The sequence below is a fragment of the Convolutriloba macropyga genome, chromosome 6 (genome assembly GCF_964194025.1).
Source record: "Convolutriloba macropyga chromosome 6, txConMacr16.3, whole genome shotgun sequence".
NCBI classification, from domain to species: domain Eukaryota; kingdom Metazoa; phylum Xenacoelomorpha; order Acoela; family Convolutidae; genus Convolutriloba; species Convolutriloba macropyga.
The window spans coordinates 19,094,811-19,117,153 of NC_134473.1; the positions used below are offsets into that span (position 1 = coordinate 19,094,811).

A 22,343-nucleotide genomic window follows, 5' to 3' on the forward strand; every position below is an offset into this window, starting at 1 on the left:
ACAAAGCGCACTAAACAGAAACACTAAGTTTGTATATGCACTGTGCTGTAAAGTCAAACAAAACAAATAGAGCCTCTTGAAGTAGCAGATAATTTTAGTTAAATAAATTTAAATATATGTATCTCATGTGATTTTTTATAGCTGCGAAGCTGTAAGCTGAGCGTAGCTATATTGCCGTGCTCCTGGTTTTTTTTTACAATTCAAAGAATTTGAATTGTATTGGGGTGCTACTTTTTTTTAAAGATCTGTTCACACATTTTCATGATTTTTGAAGTCAAATTGGAGTAGTGATTTTGGTCACGCCGAAACAGGAAGTGGAGCGAAAAAGCGAGTGGTTTTGGGGCGTGAAATTTTTTCGCTCTAAATTTAAAGTGGAGTGAGAAAACGGTGTTTGAACAAAAATTCGCTTTCTCGCTAGTGGTTTTTTGTTCTTATGCGGCAATTTCACTTTGATTTTTACTGTTTTTTCAATCTTTTGGATAGGATTTTTTTTCTAAATAGTTTTCCCAATTTATTCACAGCTCATTCTGGACCTAGTTTTTTGTGAGAATCAAATTTACATATCTCACTAGTGGTTTTTTGTTCTCCCTAGCAGCTTTTTGACATTGATTTTCTGTTTTTTTTTTGTTTTTTTCATCTGATTTTTTTAGAAATGGTTTTCCCAATTCACTCTTTGTCGGTTCTAGGTTTAGTTGTTTGTAAAGTCAATGAAAATTCTTTGAATTGTACGTCAGGACTTGTCCTGCTATGTTTTTTTGTTTCGTCGTCTGACGCTCTTTTTTCGTTTTACATTTGTTTACACAGCAAAGCTGAAAAAGTCAAATTTTCTGAATTACTTCTTCTCACTGACGGCATTTGCGCGCGTGACGTCATTTCTCACTCGCTTTAGCGAAAGTTTTTAGGTTATTTGCGTGATTAGATTTTGATCATACGTGACTTACCTCACTCAATAAAATGACTTTTGCACTTTAAAACTTAGGTTTAATTTGAATTTGTTTAAGGTCAAAGGAACTCATATGTACAGTAAAGGTCCCTAATAAGAGGCTTCTGTGGAATGAATTTTAACAAGCTTTATTGATTTATCGCTGAATCTTTTTAGCCTAGTTTTTTGAGCGGCGTCGATTTTTTTTCAATTTAGATCTGTATCTGTTTCTATCTCTATTATATGGCACACAGGTCTATTCTTTCGCAGCTATTCCGGCAATCTGCCGGCTATGTTTTCGTTTTTTAGATGCTGATAAAAATTGTTCCGAATCAGCAAGCTGAAACTTTTGATGGCCCAACTTTTAGCTGGTAAAGACGTAAGGAGTCTGTGGACCTCTTGTGCGCCTTCTTCGTTACCATATTTCTTACACCGCTAGAGGCCTTTGTGTAACATTGCCTATTTTGCTCCTTTTATTATTTTCACGTGATATGTCATTAATTAAAGCGCTAATAATCCTTTATGATCTTAATATTTTGTTCGTAATTAATAGGTTTCGAGGTGATATTTAGCTTTTGATTTGCATCTAGGATCCTAACCCTTTTTCTGTTTGTTTTCTTAAAAAAACCAAATGACAGATAATTATTGTATTTGTAGGATCTTGTAACATGTACCTGAATTGGTTGAACTTTAAGATTTACACTTTAAGTTTCTTAAAGATCAACTTGTATTTTAATAAAATTTGCGAATAAACTTGTATTGTAATAAACTTGAATTTGGTGAATACTATTAATAAGACTGAATTTACTGAAGTAGTTATACGGGTAAAGCGTGTGTCAATAATCATCTGTATATGTACTCAAAAGACACCAAGAAACATGCAAGCCGGATATGGACCTGCTTGAGTGCTCAGTAAATTTTTACGAATGACCAATTCAGCCCGAGTTACAGACCTGCAGCAGAACAGATGTCCAAAGGTGCGGAGAACAGTTGAAAAAACTCTCTTAAAACTTGGAACTTTCTTTCGTTTGATTTTTTTGCCAAGCAAAGTAACATCTTTGCTCAAGTTTTTTATGCAATTGTCACTTAATAAAAGGGTAGCTATAAAGTGGATTGCGGGCATCCGAAAACAGCTTCAATTACGCCAACTGTTTGTTAATTGCAATACTATCCGCTTTAAAACGGACTTCGAAACAACTTAATAGCTACAATTTGGTTGCCATAATAGTTTTCAAACAACAAGTTTCTACCTATAGTAACCTTCTAAAAGCAGTGCGTAACACATGAAAAATGATGTTAAAAACACAAAGGGTTATAAGTAGGCCTGCGAGAAAAGAGAGCACTTTTTTCCCGTCGAAGTGTAACTACTAATAATTTACACCCTTTTTAATTGCTCCTTAAAATGTTTAGCTGTTTTGTGGGTTTGGTTGGTGTTTTTTGTGGGACCATGTAACTTTTGGAGCTAACTTTTCACGCTGTTTTTTAAAAATAGTTCTGCTTGATATAAGGAGCTCTCATTCTAAATTTAAAACACCTGAACTTTAATTTTGAAGTTAAAAGCGCGCCGAACTGGATTGGTTTTATTTTTCCTTTAAATCTTACTAGCGGCTAAAAATGAGCTATACTAACATCATTTTAACACCCTCTGGGACGTCATAGGCCGAGGAAGACTGCAATGTCCTAAAAATTTGTACAACTGACCTAATAATTTTTAATTTTAATTGCTAGTTCAACCTCTTATCCATTATCAATATCTTATCGCGTAACAGTGTATCCACTCAGGCGCGAACAAAAAGAAACATACCGAGAATACGTGTGAAGTAGTCCAAGAGGACGGGGAATTTTGTTCTGTACAGGTGCTAATGAAGGAGTTGGGCTTGGATGGGATGCTGACAGTATTGAGGCAAGAGTACCTGCAACCTATTGTGGATGTTGTGTTTGGTGACGTCATTGGAGAGTGCGAGTCTCACAGAGGCTTTACTGTCAAGTACAGCTACGACGGAACTGTCCATGACGGAACCGGTATGTTGTCTTATAGAACCCCCAGATTTAGAGACTCCTAAGCACAAAGAAAAGTGATTTTAAAAACTCGTTGAATGGTCGTAAACCATCTGTAATTTATCATTTACAAACCTTATTCGCTGATCTCAAACAGTTTTGTTAATCAATTTCTCGGGATCGGGTTGGTGTTTTCTTTCTATGCGATTGTTTTTGCTTGACCATTTTTTGTGCTTGACCATTTTCTTGACCATCTGATTTTTCGAGGGACGTTTTCATGCTTCTATTTAATATAGCCCTCTCAGCTGGCTATTATAGCGCTACTATTTTTTTTATAGCTGCGAAGCTGTAATCTGAGCGGAGCTGTATTGCGGCGCTCTTGTTTGTAGCTGCAAAGCTTTAAGTTGAGCGGAGCTATATTGAGGTGTCCTTGGTTTTTTACAATTCAAAGAATTTGAATTGTATTGGGGCGCTGTCTTTTTTTAAGATCTGTTCACACATTTTTGGAGTCAAATTGGAGTAGTGATTCTGGTCACGCCAAAACAGGACGTGGATCAAAAACGCGAGTGTTTTTGCGACGTGAATTTTTTTCGCTCTAATTTTAAAATAGAGTGAGAATAGGGTGTATGAACAAAAATTCGCTTTCTCGGTTGTGGTTTTTTGTTTGCATGCGGAAACTTCCTTTTGGTTTTTATTGCTTTTTCTATTTTTTGGATCGCATTTTTTTCTATATGGTTTTCCCAATCCATTCATAGTTCATTCTAGGCCTAGTTTTTTGTTTGTACCAAGTTTTCATTTCTCGTTAGTCGTTTTTGTTCACATGCGGCTATTTAACTTTGATTTTTACTCTTTTCAATTTTTGGATTGGATCTTTTCTAATTGTTTTTCCCACTCCATTCACAGTTCATTCTAGGCCTAGTTTTTTGTTTGAACCAAATTTCCTTTTCTCGCTGGTGGTTTTTTTATGTTCACATGCGGCATTTTGACCATGATTTTCTGTTATTTTTTAATATTTTTTATCTGATTTTTTAGAAATGGTTTCCCCAATTCACTCATATTCCGTTTTAGGTCTAGTCTTTTGTTTAGTCAATGGACATTCTTTGAATTGTACGTCAGTACTTGTCCTGCTATGTTTTTTTAAGATCCGTTCACACATTTTTATGATTTTTGAAGTCAAATTGGAGTAGTGATTTTGGTCACGCCAAAACAGTTGAGCAAAAAAACAGTGGTTTTGCGGCGTGATTTTTTTGCTCTTATTTTGAAATAGAGTGAGAAAACGGTTTTTGAACAAAAATTGGCTTTCTCGCTAATGGTTTTTTTGTTCAAATGCGGCATTTTCACTTTGATTTTTACTGTTTTTTTCAATCTTTTTGATCGGATTTTGTTTTCTAAATAGTTTCTCCAAGCCATTCATAGTTCATTCTGGGCCTATTTTTTTGAACTAAATTTCCATTTCTCTCTAGTGGTTTTTAGTTCACATGCGGCATTTTGACATTGGTTTTAATGTGATTTTTTGTGACTTTTTTTAAAATTGATTTTCCCAATTCGCTCATAGTCCGTGCTGGTTCTAGTGTTTTTGTTTGTTCAATGAAAATTCTTTGAATTGTACGTCAGGACTTGTCCTGCTGTGTTTTTTGTTTCGTCGTCTTACGCTCTTTTTCTTTTAACATTTGTTCACACAGCACATCTGAAAGTCAAACTGTCTGAATGACTTCTTCCTCTCACTAACGGCTTTTGCGCGCGTGACTTCATCTCTTACACTCTCTCTAGCAAAACATTTGCCGGACTAGATTTCAATAATACATGACTATTTCACTAAATAAAATGACTTTTGCACTTTAAAACTTAAAGTTGAATTTGAATTAAATTAAGGTCAAACGAACTCACACGTGTAATAAAGGTCCCTAATGAAAGGGCTTCTGCGCAATGAATCTTAACAAGCTTTATTAATTTATAGCTGAAGTTTTTACATAGCTTTTTGAACGGCTTTGATACCTTTTTTATACTAAATTATCTATCTGTTTCTATTTCTATTATATGGCACGCACGTCTATTCTTTCGCAGCTACTGCGGCAATCTGCCGGCTATATTTTTACAATTCAAAGAATTTGATTTGTCTTGGGCCGCTGTCTGTTTTTTCAAGATCTGTTTACAAATTTTTCGATTTTTGAAATCGAATAGCGGTAGTGAATTTGGTCTTGTCGAAACAGAAAGTGGACCAAAAAAGTGAGTGGTTTTGTAGGGTGAAATTTTTTCACTCTAATTTCAAAGTAGAGTGAGAAAATGGTGTTTGAACAAAAATTTGCTATCTCGCTAGTGGTTTAAGTTCACACGCGGCAATTTCACTTTGATTTTAAACTTTAAGATTTTTCTTGATTGGATTCTTTTCTAAATGGTTTTTCCAATGCATTCGTAGTTCATTCAAGGCCTCGTTTTTTGTTGAACCGGATCTTCTTTTCTAGTGGTTTTTGTTCACATGCGGCATTTTGTCAGATTTTCTGTTTTTTTGTATTTTTTATTCTGATTTTTGAAGAAATGGTTCTCCCATTTCAATCATAGTCCGTTCTAGTTTTCTGTTTAGTCAGTGAAAATTCTTCGAATTGTACATCAGGACTTTTCTTACTATGTTTTTTGCTTCGTCGTCTGACGCTCTTTTTTCGTTTTCCTTTTCAAAGCAAAACAGAAAAGGTCAAATTTTCTGAGTGAATTTTTCCTCTCAATAACGGCGTGTGTGCGCGTGACGTCATTTCATTCTCTCTCTCTCTCTCTATAGGAAAGGTCTAAGATCATTTGCGTGATTAGATTTTGATCACAAGTAACTTACCTGACTCAATAAAATGACTTTTGATCTTCGAAACTCAGGTTTAGTTTGATTTGGTTTAAGGTCGAAGTAACTTAATTGTGCAGTAAAGGTCCTAATAAAAGGCTTCTGCAGAATCAATGTTAACAAGCTTTGATAATTTATCGATGATTGTTTTTTAACTAGCTTTTTGAGTGGCGTCGATTTTTTTTTTCAATTTAGATATGTATCTGATTTTATCCCTTTTATACGGCGAGCAAGTCTATTCTTTCGCAGCTGTTCTGGCAATCTGCCGGCTATGTTTTTTTTACCTCATCGTACTAAAATGTTTTTGCTGTACCTTAGTTCACGGCTTGTTCAACATTTTGCTTGAAATCTTTTCGACTTTTCTAGGCTAGTTTTACTCGTTTCTCATTCTGCTAAAAGGGTTTTTAGACAGCAGTTGCGCAGCAAGGCAATTCAAATTGAAGAGTCAGTATCAGAAAACGAAATCAGAAATAGTAACGGGAGAAACCCATTTAGCCCGATTTTAGATGCCCGTTACTCGTACTTCGTTCTTAGTTACCCTCGCTAATGCTTATTGGCATTGGTAGTAGCCCTTGTGTGTTTTCACTATGAAACAGGAGTATGTTAAGCGCTAAAATGAAATCAAAATAGTTCGCACTTTAATATTGTTTTTGTACAAAATTCTTTTTTGGTCTTTCCCTTTCTTCAATCACAGTCCTGGTAATGGGAATCAACGGCGGCTATTTGCCTGCAATCTGCCGTGTATGTTTTTAGATAGTAGTTGGGCGCGTACGCAACAATCTTAGCTGTCGTGTGTTTTTCATTCAACATTCTCCCTTGTTAGAGTTGACTTTTCGAGTAATCTTTTTTTTTACCGTTGTCTTGTCTTCTGCTACTCTTTTTTGATCTCTTTCACGATATTAAACTGCTGAAATCAATTGGCGGTGGTTTAAAACCGAAACCTGTATAAAACTTGAAAGGAGTCTATTTTAGACCTCCATTTTGCTTTTAAAAGTTATTACTAAAGGTAGGCGTGATCCTAATTATGAAAGTTGATCAAGCAAGAAGTCCCCACTTTGATTCGAGGTTTCGCGTTTTATAGCACACCAGATTTTGAACTTTGTCAATTTTGCGGTCACTTTTACATTGTATCGCAGAAAGCAAGCTGTCAAAATGGTTAAAAAATGAGTAATCAAGTGAGCAAACCTTGACCAAAAATCCATAGAAGTCTTAAGGCATGCTTCTTGGAATATTTTATTGGAAGCTCAATTTTTTTTTCGAGAGAAAAAGCATTCAATTTTAAAAGATAATCAAAGGGGATTTTTAAAATAGGAGACAAACAAATAGGTAACAAAGAAATGTTAAATGTTTTGTAATCGAAATTGCTATCATCCAAAACTATAAGCAGCTAAACTCAATAGGCCGCCGTTTATTACAGATAGTAGAATTAAGTGCTGAAAATGGTTGCATTTTTCCTTTAAATCTTAAAAATGAGATCTAATGGCATTAATTTAAGGCCATCATTGTTGTTACATGTTGAAGACGGCTACAAATGTTGCTAGATTTATACGACGGTTGTCAGTTATGTTAATAGCATTAGCATTTGTTAATTGCTCTCAAACGAAGTTGTAGCAATTTTATTAGTCGTGTGCTCTTTTTTATGCAATTTTTATGCTAGACCGATTTTTCGTCTGGCCCATTTGACTTTTTGTCCTCGAAAACGGGATAAAAAGGTAGCGCTCGGAGAGCATTTAGTTCTCTTAGAGCTCGAAGCTGTACTATACTCTAAGAATGCAATTCATCAAAACTGTTTTGATGAGACAATTTTATGGCGTGAAGGGTGGCTCTTAATCTTAAAAGTTTGACCCCCTCAGTCAACCCCGCCCCTCGACCCCCCTCTCCCCTCACCCCATCTCAAACCCCCCTTCCACTCTCCTCCAAACCGGCGTATTGGATCCCCCTATCGCCTAGTTCTCTCACATCCCTATCCTCCATCACATGACGCCAACCCCACCCTCACTCGATCACCCACCCCCCCCCCCCCCCCCCCACTCACGCCCCCAGTCTATCCTCCTCCGCATGGTGGTTTGAACCCCCTTACCTCCTCGTTCAGCCCTACCCCCAATCAGTTGACCCCCTCCCAATGCTTGCATATCGGCCACAATTGGGTACTACCGAAGCCTGTCCTTTGAGAGCAATTCGCCCAACGTTAGTTGGTTATGTTAATAGCTATAATCTGAGCGTAATCAGAGCTTAATTTGTATTGGAGTGATCGTGTTTTTGTATAAATCGAAGAATTAGACTCGTTTTCGGGTGCTGACTCGTTTTCGGATGCTGTCATTTTAATCGAAGAGGATTGTGTATTGCTGGAGCCTTTTTAATTCCTCTCGAACGAAGTTTGAAGCAAATATTGCACACATGTTGTTGTTGTTTTTTACGCAAATTTTTTTCTTGTCCGTCTTAACTTTTCGAGTGAATTTTACGCCCCTGACTTTTTCGTTTTGCGTGATTTAAATTTCGCTCTCTTTTACAAGTGTCAACAGCTTAACTTAAGTGGCGGCATTTCACTACTAAAAGTCAAATGAGAAGTGCGCCGAAATTGGTATTTTTTACTTTGAATAGATTAGAGCTCGCACTTGCGGTTCGAGAGTAATCAATTCTTCCGACGATAGTCGGTTGTTTGTGTTTCTTGACTGTTCAGCATCTTTTTCGGAGACTGTTTCGTTTGCTAACTTGTGGATTGTTTGCTAACTTGTGGATTGTTTGCTAACTTGGGGATTGTTGTCTTCGTTCGTTTGCTAACTTGGGGATTGTTGTCTTCGTTCGTTTGCTAACTTGGGGATTGTTGTCTTCGTTCGTTTGCTAACTTGGGGATTGTTGTCTTCGTTCGTTTGCTAACTTGGGGATTGTTGTCTTCGTTCGTTTGCTAACTTGGGGATTGTTGTCTTCGTTCGTTTGCTAACTTGGGGTTGTTGTCTTCGTTCGTTTGCTAACTTGGGGATTGTTGTCTTCGTTCGTCAAGCAATTTCTATGTTTTTTAAGGTTTATTTCTTGCACTCCACCTTAATAAATGTCAAATGAAAAATCAAATGAAAATTGAGCCTAAATGGTGTAAACTGTTAGTGTTTATACAGGTATAAAATAACATCTAATGACTTCATTTGATTAAATACCCCCCCCCCCCAATGAAGCAGGCAGCAATAGATTTGTCTCCCACCAGTCGTTCGAGAGCAAGTCTTCTGACGTATGTCAGTTGCAATTTTTTACAAGCTAGAGTGCTCTCGTCTCCTTGTCAAGAAGTTAGCTTGCTGTAGACGCTGACGAATATTGGTCTTACTTCACCCGAGAATGTGAAAAATTAGTCAATTAGTGCTATTAGTCAATGTCTTGCACTGCTACGGCGTACAGTAGAGACAACTGATAATTAATTTCCAGCTAAATACAACAATTTTGAGCCCCAGCTAGGTACTACCGAGGTCAACTGCTCGCTGGTCGTTTGTGGGCAATTCCTTCGACGTTAGTCGGTTATGTTTATAGCTGTAATCTGAGCGTACTTATATGTTATTGGTTTTTAATAGCCTCCCTCATCTTCTCAGCCGGCTATTATAGCGCTCCTATTTTTTTTACAATTCAAAGAATTTGAATTGTATTGGTGCGCTGTTTTTTTTTTTGAAATAGTCACACATTTTTCAATGCCTCTGATCTTTGAAAACGGGATAAACCGGTAAAGCCCAGCGGGCATCAAGTTTCATTAGAAGCCTAAAGTGGACGCTAGTAGTCTTTCAAGTGCTTAGAGTGGTGTAGCTGCTGGGATGGCTTCAATTTAAGGTTAAAAGGTCACTTTTAGGAGTACTTGGGCTCAAAATGGTGCAATTTTTCATGTTTTTGTGGGTTTTTTTAGTTTTATGTTTGATTAGTCTTAGGTTGAAGTTTTCAGAAGTTGATGAAGGCCTTCTGCGAGAAAAAATTACTCGTTATGACCAGATTATGAGCTATAAGTTTTTGTACTATAAACAAACACGCAAAATAATACTAATTTTTGCAGTTTTTTCAATTTTTTTGACAATTTTTGCCATTTTTTGATTTTTTCCAGCTTCAGGGGCCAGGGAATCTCCTTTATGGTTTGATAATAGGGTATTGTATGTTTCTAGTAACAATGGATTGGTTTTCAACATTTTAATGTTTTCGAATTTGGCATTTTTTGATAAAATCTGCCATTTTTTTACGGTTTCCTAAAGTTTATCCATTTTTGATATTTGTCCACTCTCAAGTGCCAGGAAAACTTTTTCCACGGTCTGAACAAAGTTACTGCATTGTTGTTAGTTTCAATGGATTTGTTTTCAACTATTTATCCTTTCGAATTTTAAAAATTTTCTGATAAAAATTGCAATTTTTTTTAAATTTTTCAAAATGTTTGTCTTTATTCAGTAGCATTGCTTTAAGATAACCTCATAAATATTTGATTGTATGTTATTAAGTAGTTGCTAGGGGCAATTGAATGTTCTTCAGTTTTTTAAAAGAACGAATTTTTTTTTGAACTTTGAATTTTATTATAAAAGTTATTGCCTATCGATCTTTGAACCAATAAATTTTTCAAGTCATGGAATTGGATTACTGGATAGCCTCTAGAGACACAGAATTGATTCTTAAAATATTAATATTACAGTTTTCAGCAAGATTTCATTAAAAGTTGCAATTGATTTCATTTTTTTAAAAAATTTTTTTTGTCATTTTCGGGTTAATGAATTTTCAAGGGCCAATGAATTTTTTCAGGTCTTGCAGATATAATACTTTAGCAGTTTCAGAAATAAAATTGGTGTTGAACATATTTTGGAAATAGGTATATTTAAAGGGATCAAATTTTGCCTTGGGGGTAAAAGCGTTAAAGTTTTAGCAATGATTATATTTTTGTTTAGTTTGTTTGATTGTTTGTGCTTTGGCTGGCATTGTTCAATTGATCTGCTGGTCAGGTAAAGTACTTCTAAGTTTTTCATTCAATTCTTTGAATTGTATTTCAGGACTTGTCCTGCTATGTTTTTTTACTTCGTCGAACAAAAAAATTTTTCGCTTAACCTCATTTTGCCGCTTTTTCAACATTTTGCGTGAAATCTTTTTGACTTCTCTAGGCTAGTTTCTCTCCTCTCATTCTGCTAAGTGATTTTGAAAATCAGTTGCTCAGCGAAGCAATTTAAAATGAGCAGAGTCAGTATAAAAAATTTAAGTCAGAAATAGAAACGGGATAAACCCATAAAGCCCAATTTTAGATGCCGGCTAATTGAACGTCGTTCCTATAAGTCTTAGTTACCATGTTTAATGCTTATCGGTGTTGATAGTTGCCCCTGTATCCTCTCTCTAAGAAACAGGAGTATGTTCAACTACGAAATTCAATCAAATAAACCCGACTTAAAAACTGTTGTACAAAAATCTGTTTTTTTTTCAGTATCTTCTATTTCAATCCCAATCATGCCTATTGGAATCAACAGCGGCTATTTTCCGGCAATCTGCCGGGTATGTTCTATTTTGCAAAGGATTCGATTGAATTTTTGATGCTGTACTGGTGGAGCAGCTTTTTTAATCATCTCAAAACAAATTTGAAGCAATTATTGTGAATGTTGGTCTTTTTTACGCAAAATTTTTGCTTGAACGTTTTATTTCTTTGAGTAACTTTTACGCCCTTGACTTTTTCTTTTTGCGTGCTTTAAATTTTGCTCTCATTTACAACTGTCAGCAACTGAACTACTCAAGTGTCGGCAGTTCACTAATAAAAACCAAATGAAAAGAGCGAAGAATTGAAGTTTTCTTACTTTAAATTTTATTAGTGGTTATATGGGTATATAATAACCTCGGATGACGTCATTTGAAGCCCCTCAGTGTTTTTAGTTACTCCCCCAACTGAAGCAGGCTGCAATAGATTCGAGCTCCAGGTAGTCGTTCGAGAGCCATTCTTCTGACGTTAGTTGGTCATGTTTATCAAAAATTAATTGCTCTCGAAGAGAAGCAATTATTAATAGCCGCCTCAGTTTGTCAGCTGGCTTTTATAGCGCTCCTGTTTTTTTTACTTCGTCGAATAAAAATTTTTTGCTTTACCTTAGTTCACAGCTTGTTCTACATTATGCGTGAAATCTTTTGAACTTCTCTAGGCTAGTTTCACTCTTCTCTCATTCTGCTAAAAGTGATTTTGGACAGCAGTTGCTCAGCAATGCAATTCAAAATAAAGAGTCAGTATCAAAAAACGAAATCAGAAATAGTAACGGGATAAACTCATTTAGCCCGATTTTAGATGCCCGTTACTCGAACTTTGTTCTTAGTTACCCTCGCTAATGCTTATTGGTATTGGTAGTAGCCCTTGTGTGTTTTCACTATGAAACAGGAGTATGTTCAGCTCCAAGATGACATAAAAATGGTTCGTACTTTGGCGGCTATTTTCCGGCAATCTGACTGGTATGTTTGTAAACGTGTCTTTTTTTATGTAAAATTTTTGCTTGACCGTTTTTTACTGTTCGCGTGATTTTTGCGCCCTTGTATTTGAGGCGCCTTGCGTGATCTAAACTTCTCTCTCATTTACAATTTAAAGCAGCTTAACTGAATACGCGGCAATAAAAGTCAAATGATAAGTGCGCCAAAACTTGTGCCATTTTTTTAAATTTAAATCTCAATAGTTGTTTATAGGATCTAATGAGGTTATTTAAAGCCCCCAGTGCATTTCTTAGTCCAATTCAGTCGACAGCCCTCCCTCCCCCCCCCGACTAAAGCAGGCTGCAATTGTTTAGAGCTCCCGCTAGCAGTTCGAGAGCAGTTCTTGCGACGTTAGTGGGTTTTGTTTTTATTGGAGTTTGTTTTAAGAATGTTTTCTGTTCATGCAGCGTTTTGGTGAGAATTTGACATACTTTGCGCTATCAAGTGATTTTCTGTTTGCCTTAATTCAAAGCTGTCTTTGGTTTCTAATTATTCCTATTATATTAACTCTCCGAATTTGTTCCAATGGGCTATGATTTAAAATTTCAAGGGCATTGGTGGTATTTGCTGAGCGTACTGTATCCTGCTTAAACATTTCGATCTGTTATTGATTTTGGCCAAATTTTATCAGTTGTAAATTTCTCTTCTTTTTTTTTTCTGTTTCAATCCCGATATGCAGCGAACGCTTCAACAGCGGCTAATTTCCGGCAATCTGTCGGCTATGTTTGACATGCTGTATATCAGTACCTTTTTTGTTACTTTAGAGAACCCAGGGTACGAGTTTTTTGGTCGCTAAAACTTGGAGGCACGTGCAATTAACAATTAGCACGTGCAAAAGTGGAATGCTAAGTTTTGCGGCCCTAATTTAGCGGGCAGCTCACAGTAAGGAAACATAATTTTTTGGCGGTGAGGCCAAACCACCTAATACGTTTGACATTTCCCATCAAAACCTGAAACGAAAGCACTTGACTCGCCTTGAAACATTTGGCGGAAACGGAAATTGACGAAAACTTCTTGTTTAATAATTTGCAAAACTGTACTCTAAATTTCAATTTTAATTAAAGTTTAGCCTTCTTCGCACCCTTTGGTTCTCTAAATAAGTTAGCACATGATCTTAGCCCCCCCCCCCTCGGGCCTTGTGCCCAGCACTCGGGCGCAAGCGACCTCGTGTCTGGGCACTAAGTCCCTCGGGCCGCTAAGATTCATGTGCTAACATATACTTAGATCACAGTAGCTATAGTTTGAGACAATTACTATTTGACAGCTTTTCTTGTATTCTCTTCTTGTAGTATTTGATTTCTCCGGTCTTAGTTGTTGATGGCAAGTTTTTGAAAAAAAATTGTTGACTGCGTTGCAAATTTTTTTTAGTTTATTTTATCTTTTTTTCTGTATGATAGTTTTGTCTGCCGACACTGTAAATCTCAAGATATTCAAGTAATGTTTTAGTTATTAATATTAATGTTGGATGGGGTTGATTTATATTGTAGGTTAAAAAAGAAATCACTGTTTAGCATCTTGTTCGGAGTATATTTTTGGTTTATTAACTTGAGGAGGGCTGGTTGCGTTCTTCAAGCAGATGTGTTTTTCAGATGTGTTTTTTGCACTCAACTTCAATAAAGGTTTGTTCCGTAATTAGCTATATATTCTGAAATGCTCCATAAAATTGTGATGTGAATAAATTGGTAATTTTTGGTAAATGCAAATCTATTTTACGGATTTTGTCTGGCCATGTTCAACTGTTATTGTTTTGTTTTTCGTGACTCGGAGTTGCGTATAGTTGGTGCTTCGTGAATAATAATAATGTTTAACATTTTACAAATACGTCATTCTTGTGTAATCCACCACCTTTTGTACTTTTAGTTGTTGTTTTTTTTTTCTGTCTTTGAGCTTTGTTTGAACGACTACTAGGTCAGAGAATTTTGTATCACGCTTGAGCAGTCTGTCCCTTAACTACAAATTCTGGCTTTTAAAGGTTCCTCTATGCAAGCAAAAATTCCAAAAGTATCCAATTTTACATAGGTCTACAATTCTTTTTAATGCTTTAGAGAGAGCGGGAGTCTTGCCGTTGGATGTCACTGATATCACACCTTGTTAGAAAGAATTTTTTCATTGGAAATATTGATTTAGTCAATCTGGTGTTCAAATAAATTAGTTCATTAGGGCTCATGTCCTCCACCGAATCGGCAACTGGGGCGGGAGCCCTATTTGTTGTGATTTGGGATTTTCCATACTAAATATCAGCACCGTAGCGTTTTCAGTTTTCGAGATATGGCCCTTTTTGGTCCATGATAGCATAAATTTTTGGACGTCTCAGGAAGTAAAGCTGAGTTTTCGAGTGTACAATAAACCAGCTGCTGTCACTGCATTGAAACAAAAATAACGTGTTACAGGATTTTTGGTAACTGAAACTTTAAGCCCAACTACGAAAAAATAGTTTCTTATAGTCCAGTGTTTTTCGCATCCCACTCGAGTTTGGTAACGGTCATTGCGGTGGACCTTATGTTGGCTTGTTGGCCTCGTCGTCTCCCTCCAGGTGTTCTATCCAAAACAACTTGTTTCACCTTTTTTGTTCTTAATGATATAAATAATTTAAATCTATTCTAGAGAAATTAATTCTTATCTTTCTAGGTGACAAACAGTTGGGTAAGCACTATGACAATGCGGAGGTGACATTGAATGTGTGCATGCAAGCAGATGACTGCATTGGTTCCAATCTCGTCTTCATGGGCATGGCAAACGTAAGCTATCTTTCCACTCAATATATTTTAAAAACATTGTAATTGTTAAACTTTTATTTTTTTTGTAAAACATTGTTATTGCCTATATCAACCTGCTTTCGATAGAACGTAGAACTGTGATAGAGGGAGATGGCTAATGTCAAAAAAACTTGTATGCAGCCCTGAATCGATATCGAAAGTGATGTTTCAGTTTAGGCCAAGAAATGGTTTGAAACATCGGAACTTAATTTTGCGGGAGAGATGAGATGTCTTGTGCATTATAATTTGCTACTGTACATTAATCTCACATTTTGATATTTTCAAATCGAAATAATAACTGTCTACTTTAATTTACAAAATAAATTATCTTTAATTTACTTTCAACTTTAATGTAAAAAAAATTCTGTTGCAACTGAACGGCTCATTTAAACTCATACTCCACGACTGTCTGCAGCTTATTTTGAATTGTATGATGTTTAGAGTGAAGAACCAGACAGAGAGCGCATCCATCTGAGCCACGAAGTGGGCACAGCCATTCTGCATTTGGGCCAGTTGAGACACTACGTCACCCCAATTGAGAGAGGAGTCAGGACTAACTTGGTCCTCTGGCTCAGAAGCAGCTCAGTCCGTAACAAAGTCTGTCCAATGTGCTGGGACACACCTGAGATTGTTGAGACCAAGTGTGTTGATGATGGCTTCAGACCCTGAGATAACCAATGCCTCTTTTCAGAGTCTATTCTTAAATGACTATATTGTAGTATAAGTATAAACTGAGCTGTACAAATAGAACCTTCCTTTCCTTCAGAATGGTGTCATTCAAAATTTCTTCACCAATATGATAACAAATTATTTTGTATCTTTTAATTAAGTAGTTAACGAAAGACGTACAGATTGGACAAAATCGAAGTTTATTATAATTACGTTAGTGATGATGAACTATGAATATTTTCACAAAGGTTACAAAATGCCGGCTCGACTAGTTAATTTGTTTAAATGATCTCAAGCAATTAATGTAACCCTGTGTCTTTTCTATGCAAAATTTTTGCTTGACTACTTTGACAATTTCATCTAAGATGTTTTCCCGTTTGCTTGAGTTGTTTTTATTTTCGCCCTTAGGAAAAGTGTAAACTGCTAAAACTGAGGAAGCAGAACTTCATAGTTTGAAGGATTTGATAAACCGGTTCGTAACCAGAGTGACTGTCCTCTTTAAACTTTAGCTAGCTACATCCAAAGCCGACCCCTCGCTTGTCGTTTGAGAGCAATTCCTCTGACGGTAGTCGCTTTAGTTTACAGTGTATGGCCTCGAAACGATAGCAATGCTGTTATTGGTCACATGGGTTTACAGTTTAAAGATAATGAGTTGTGTAGGAGCGCTGTCTTTTTACGACTCGCAGAGGACTGCTGGTGATCTATTCGAGTTGTGGTAAAATGAGATACAACAGTCAATGCAGCTCGTGAAAAAGAGTGGCTTTAGTTTTAAAAAAAATGATTGTAGAGTTTAGTGTTTTGGTAAATGAATTTTCTAAAGAGTCAAAAATTTCGCTTCAAACATTTTTAGGCGTGCGAAGCATTTGTGAACATGCAGTTGTTTCAAGGCAGGTTTTGTAGTTTTTCTAATTTATTGGTCTAATATTTACTACGTATATGTTGTTCTCTTACGATAGGTTGCTGTGGTGACCTGTTCATTTCTTTCATTTTTGGTGGGCTTCTGATTAGTTGGTTGTCTTAATTTTATTATTAATAGCTGCCTCAGATTCTCAGCCGGCTATTCTAGGTCTAGTTTTTTTTTAACGCAATGAAAATTCTTTGAATTGTACGTTAGGACTTGTCCTGCTATGTTTTTTTCTAAGATCTGTTCACACATTTTCATGATTTTTGAAGTCAAATTGGAGTAGTGATTTTGGTCACGCCGAAACAGGAAGTGGAGCGAAAAAGCGAGTGGTTTTGCGGCTTGAAATTTTGCTCGAATTTTGAAGCATAGTGAGAAAATGGTGTTTGAAAAAAATCGCTTTCTCGTTAGTGGTCTTTTGTTCACATGCGGCAATTTCACTTTGATTTTTACCGTTTTTTCGATTATTTGGATCGGATTTTCCCAATGCATTCCTAGTTTTTTCTAGGCATAGTTTTTTGTTTGAACCAAGTTTCCATTTCTCGCTAGTGGTTTTTTGTTCACATGCGGCTTTTTGACATTGATTTTCTTTTTTTTTATTTTTTGATCTGATTTTTATGGTATTAGTTGTTCCAATTCACTCATAGTCCGTTCTATGTTTAGTTTTTTTCTTAGTCATTGAAAATTTTTTGAATTGTGCGTAGGATTTGTCCCGCTATGTTTTTGTTTTACTTCGTCGATTTTTTTTCGCTTTTTCTTAGTTCACAGCTTGTTCAACTTTTCGTGAAATCTTTTCTAGGCTGGTTTCTTTTTTCTCTATTTCTGTTTAAAGTGTTTTAGTTAGCAGTTGCTGAGCAAAGCAATTTAAAATAAACAGAATCAATATGAAAAGACGAAATTAGAAATAGAAACGGGATAAACCCATAAAGGCCAATTTTAGATGCCCGCTACTCAAACTTTGTTCAGTTACAATCTCTAATGCTTGTTGGTTTTGTTACCAGTCCATGTATTGTCTTACTACGAAACAGGAGTATGTTCAGCTCCAAAATTACATCAAAATAATTCGCTCTTTAAAATTATGTCAGTACAAAAATTTTTTTTCATTAGTTTTTTCTTTCGATCCCAGTCTTGGTTATGTGAATCAACGGTGGCTATTTTCCGGCAATCTGCCTAGTAGGTTTAAAATATGGTTGCACAGAAAAATTGGTCCTTTTTGCCTGGTTTCGTCTATTTTACTGCTTTTTTCTAATTTGCTAACCTACTTAAATAAATGTAGGAGACTTCAAGCGAAATATCGACGCAGCTTGGTAGCATAATCACGGACAGGGCAGAACTGAAATTCCTATTAAAAGAGTTATGGATTTAAAAGTAAGAAATGTTATAAAAGTAAGTTTCGCACGCATAGAACTTTTTCGGAATCAACGTCTTCACAAAAATCTATTTTGTCAATATATCGTGCCAATAAAATTATTTTGTAATGCATAGCTCTAGTTCATGTTAGTTTTCTTAACTATTAGATCCGTTAGTTCTACTTGATCTGCATAATTTGATAATCACTTATATTTCTTATATGAGTCCTTTAAAGAGTATTTCTAAAATCTTTGCTTCGTTCGGCTACCATCACTGAAATTGTAGCTGCTAGGTGATGATCCCGCACTCTCTCCAATGTAAAACCATGTGCTGAGCTGTCTGCCACTGACATTGGCACCCAGTCCTGGCCTAATTTGTCAACTAGAAGGGTCCCGCGAGAAGATGGGAGAAAAAGGTGCTCTAAGTAATGGAGCACGCGCTTGCTGTTTGCCAGCTTTAAAATTTTCAGCGCTTGATTATTCATGAAGCCCCATTATAGGTTTACCAAGTAAATATCTTGTCTATTTTGATCAGAAAGAGAAACTTAAAATTGTACTGCAATTCTGTATCGCCTACTATTGCTATTACCCTGCTGGTTTCTGCTGGTTCATGTTCCAGCTTGTTCTCGGCAGGATATCTCGCTAGGTTTGCAATCTTGCTTCAAAAATATTTCTTTTATACTCTGCGTGTATTTTTTCACATTGTTTTATTTCGGTTTTTAGAATTTCTTTTGTCATTCCTGGTAACAGTTCATGATTTTCTCTAACGTTAGTTTTGATGATGACTTTTGCTGAGTTCTTCAACTTGTTACTTCGTGTTACGAAAAATACTTTCCCGACAAACAATTTTAATGAAAGTATTTTTATTCAAATTTCCTATTTTAATTAGAGTTTCCTATTTTTTGGTTCGAGTTATAAAACGAAATAAAACAAGTCAATGCCCAGTGTGAAAAAGAGTGACATTTTGTTATAAAATTAGGATTGTAGAGATTAATGTTTTGGTCAATAGTTTTTCTGAAGAGCAACTTTTAGGCGCGCTAACTTTTTCTAAAAATGCAGTTGTTTTAATGCAGTTTTTGTAGTTTTCATATTTTTTGATCTAATTTTTACTGCATATGTTCTTTTTCCTACGGTGGGGTATTATGGTAACCTGTTCATTTCTCTCATTTTTGGTTGGGCTTCTGATTAGTTGGTTTTCTTAATTTCCAGAATTTCTTGATTTCAGATGAAGCTCATTTAAGTTTACGGCATTAAAAAGTTTAATTGAAATGATTGCTAAAAATTTTTCAACCAGCTTAATTTTCAAAGTTTTACAGCAAATATCAGTCAAAATTGGGTCGATAAGTTGGTGCCTTTTTGTTTAGCACGCATAGAATTTTTTGGAATCAACGTTTTCACAAAAATTCGTTGTCATGTAAATATACCGTGTCAATAAAATTTTTGTAATGAATAGCTCTAGTTCATATTAGTTTTTTCTTTACTATCACATTCGTTAGTTCTACCTGATCTGCATATTTTGATATTCACGTATGTTTCTTATATGAGTCTTTAAAGAGTATTTCTAAGATCTTTCCTGCGTTCGGTTACCACCACTGAAATTGTAGCTGCTAGGTGATGATCCCGCAATCTCAAATGTATCACCATGTGCTGAAGTGTCCGCCATTGACAATGGCACTCAGTCCTGGCCTGTTCTGTCAACTAGAAGGGTCCGGCTAGAAGATGGGAGAAAAAAGGGTGCTCTAGGTAATGGAGCACGAGCTTGGTGTTGCCAGATTTGAAATCTTCAACGCTTGATTATTCATGAAGCCCTATTAAAGGTTTAGGAAGTACATATCTTGTCGAATTCGATCAGAAAACTCGAAAATCTGCATTTCTGTATCGCTTAATTTTGCTGTTACTGAGTTTCTCTGATGGTTAATGTTCCAATTTGTTTTCGGCAGGAGGTCTTGCTAGGTTTGCAATCTTGCTTTCGAAATAGTTCTATTATACCGTATGTGTATTTCTTCATGCCATTTTTTTCCTGTTTTTTAGCCTGTCTTTCCTGGTAACCATTCATGATGTTCTCTAACGTCGATTTTTTGACGTTAGATTTTTCTGAATTTTTCAACTTATTACGTTGTGTTACGAAAAATAATTTTCTGAAAAACAATTTTAATGAAAGTAATTTTTATTCAATTTTCCGATTTTAATTAGAGGTCCCTTTTTTGGTTCGATTTATTGTAAAATGAGATAAAGCAGTCAATGCCCAGCGTGAAAAAGAGTGACATTTTGTTATAAAAACAGGATTGTAGAGATTAGTGTTTTGGTCTATAGTTTTTCTGAAGAGCAATTTTTTGGCGTGCTAACTTTTTCTAAATATGCAGTTGTTTCAATGCAGTTTTTGTAGTTTTTTTCTAATTTTTGGTCTAATATTTTTTCAACCAGCTGAATTTTCAAAGTTTTGCAGCAAAATTTTATTTTCATATGAATATATTGTGTCAATAAAGTTTTGTAATGCATAGCTCTAGTTCATGTTAGTTTTTTCTTAACTATCAGATCCGTTAGTTCTACTTGATCTGCGTATTTCGATAGTCACGTATTTTTCTTATATGAGTCGTTTGAGAGTATTTCTAATATCTTTCCTTCGTTCTGTTACGATCATTCAAATTGTAGCTGCTAGGTGATGATCCCCCAATCTCCAATGTATAACCATGTGCTGAACTGTGTGCCATTGACGTTATTCTTTTCTCTCATTTTTGGATGGGCTTCTGATTAGTTGGTTTTTTTAAATTTCTGAATTTCTTGATTTGCAGATGAAGCTCATTCAAGTTTACGGCATTAAAAAATTTAATTAAAATGAATGCTAAAAATTTTTCAACATGTTTAAATTTCAAAGTTTTGCAGCAAAAATTAGTCAATATAGGGTCGGTAAGTTGGTGCCTTTTTGTTTTGCGCTCAAAATTTTTTCAAAGTCATTTTTGGCAAAAATCTTTATTTAAGCATCTTGTTAATAAGATTTCTTAATGCATAGCTCTAATTAATGTCATCTTTATAACTGTCAGATCCGTTTGTTCTACTTGATTCGCTTAATATGATAATCGCTTTATCTCCCATATGATTCCTTTAATGAGCGCTTCTAAGATCTTTCCTTTGTTCTGTTACCCCCACTGGGATTGAATCAGTTAGGTGAAAATCTGTTTTCCCAAAATATTGTATTCACTGTTGCTCCATTTTCTACTCTTGTAAGTTTTGTTACGCACTAGAATAGTTGAAAGTTTTTGCTACTCCTATTGCTCTTTGCAATGATTGTTCGCTCGTGCCTTGTTCTTAGTTATCGAAAAATTGGATTATGCATTGCAGCTGCTACCTATTGGTGCTTGTCCTCGCTGGATAAGATGGTCGCTGTCGAGTTTCTGAACTGACAATTGACTGATGCACCACTGTCTCCAATGTATAATGGTTTGCTTGACTGTCTACCTTTGACATCAGCACTCAGTCTTTGCCTGTTTTGTCAACTAGAAGGGTCCCGTTAGATGATCGGAAACAGGATGCGGTAGGCAATGGAGCACGCGCTAGGTGTTTGCCAGATTTGAAATCTTCAACGCTTGATTATTCATGAAGCCCTATTAGTTGTTTACGAAGTACATATTTTGTCTAATTTGATCAGAAAGATAAACTTTAAAACCTACTGCAATTATATATATATATTCGCTTACTATTGTCAGTGACTTTTCGAGCGATGGGGGTTTTTTGAAGGAATTGAAATTTCTCCCGCGCTATTCAATAGCTCACTGTCCAAAGCTGGTGCATTGGGAACAATTGCGCCTCATTGAGTTTGAGGCTCAGCTTTCCTTCCATTCTTCTGATGAAGTACGGAAATGCCCGTTTCTTCGCTTCCTGTCTCAGCATCAGCAGGAGCCTCGTTCTTTCTTTTTTTCTTTCGTTTTATTTATCTCAGATTTGTCAGTAATGTTAAACGATTGACGCAGACGCCTGAAATGTCCAACTTAATCTAGCTTTAAACATTTTCTCTCTAATTGTTCTTCAGACCCTTTTACAACAGGAGTGCTTCATAACTCTTATTCTTAATATGGCTAGTGTCCTGTGGCAGAGGCCTCACTGAATTGTTCATTTCAACGCAATTACCACCTCCATGCCGAGCTGGCAGTCTTTTTACCCTTTTAGTTGGTCGTCTATTGGTTTCTGTGCAATAACTTGGATGTCTTCTGTGGTATTGAACATGAGGACTCTGGCAATGGATTCGGTCCGGTCCAATAGAGCCATCGCTATTGGGGACAGTTACTTCTCCCGATCTGACAATCAACTTCAAATCTACTTCAATTCGGTGTCGTAAGAACAATTTGGCTGACACTAAAAAATAATAAACGTTGCGGGACCGTGCATTGAGAGATTTTTTATCCTCTTTGTCGGTATCAAAAAGTGAAAAATTGTTCTCGCTTTCAATTATTTCGTTCATATGCATAGTGGCAATAAATCCAAAGAGATT

The 22,343-nt window shown here is 35.9% G+C and overlaps 1 protein-coding gene across 1 annotated transcript in view; it reads left to right on the forward strand.

The window, feature by feature from the left end:
* Positions 1-15,763, forward strand: part of LOC142340837 (2-oxoglutarate and iron-dependent oxygenase domain-containing protein 2-like) — a 32,156-nt gene extending 16,393 nt beyond the window's left edge. Inside the window, exons 5-7 of the mRNA XM_075391578.1 lie at positions 2,779-2,944; positions 14,811-14,920; positions 15,380-15,763. Coding sequence (XP_075247693.1) covers positions 2,779-2,944; positions 14,811-14,920; positions 15,380-15,607 — 504 coding nt within the window. The 3' untranslated portion in view covers positions 15,608-15,763. The remainder of the gene's footprint in view (positions 1-2,778; positions 2,945-14,810; positions 14,921-15,379) is intronic.
* The last annotated feature ends 6,580 nt before the right edge of the window (positions 15,764-22,343 follow it).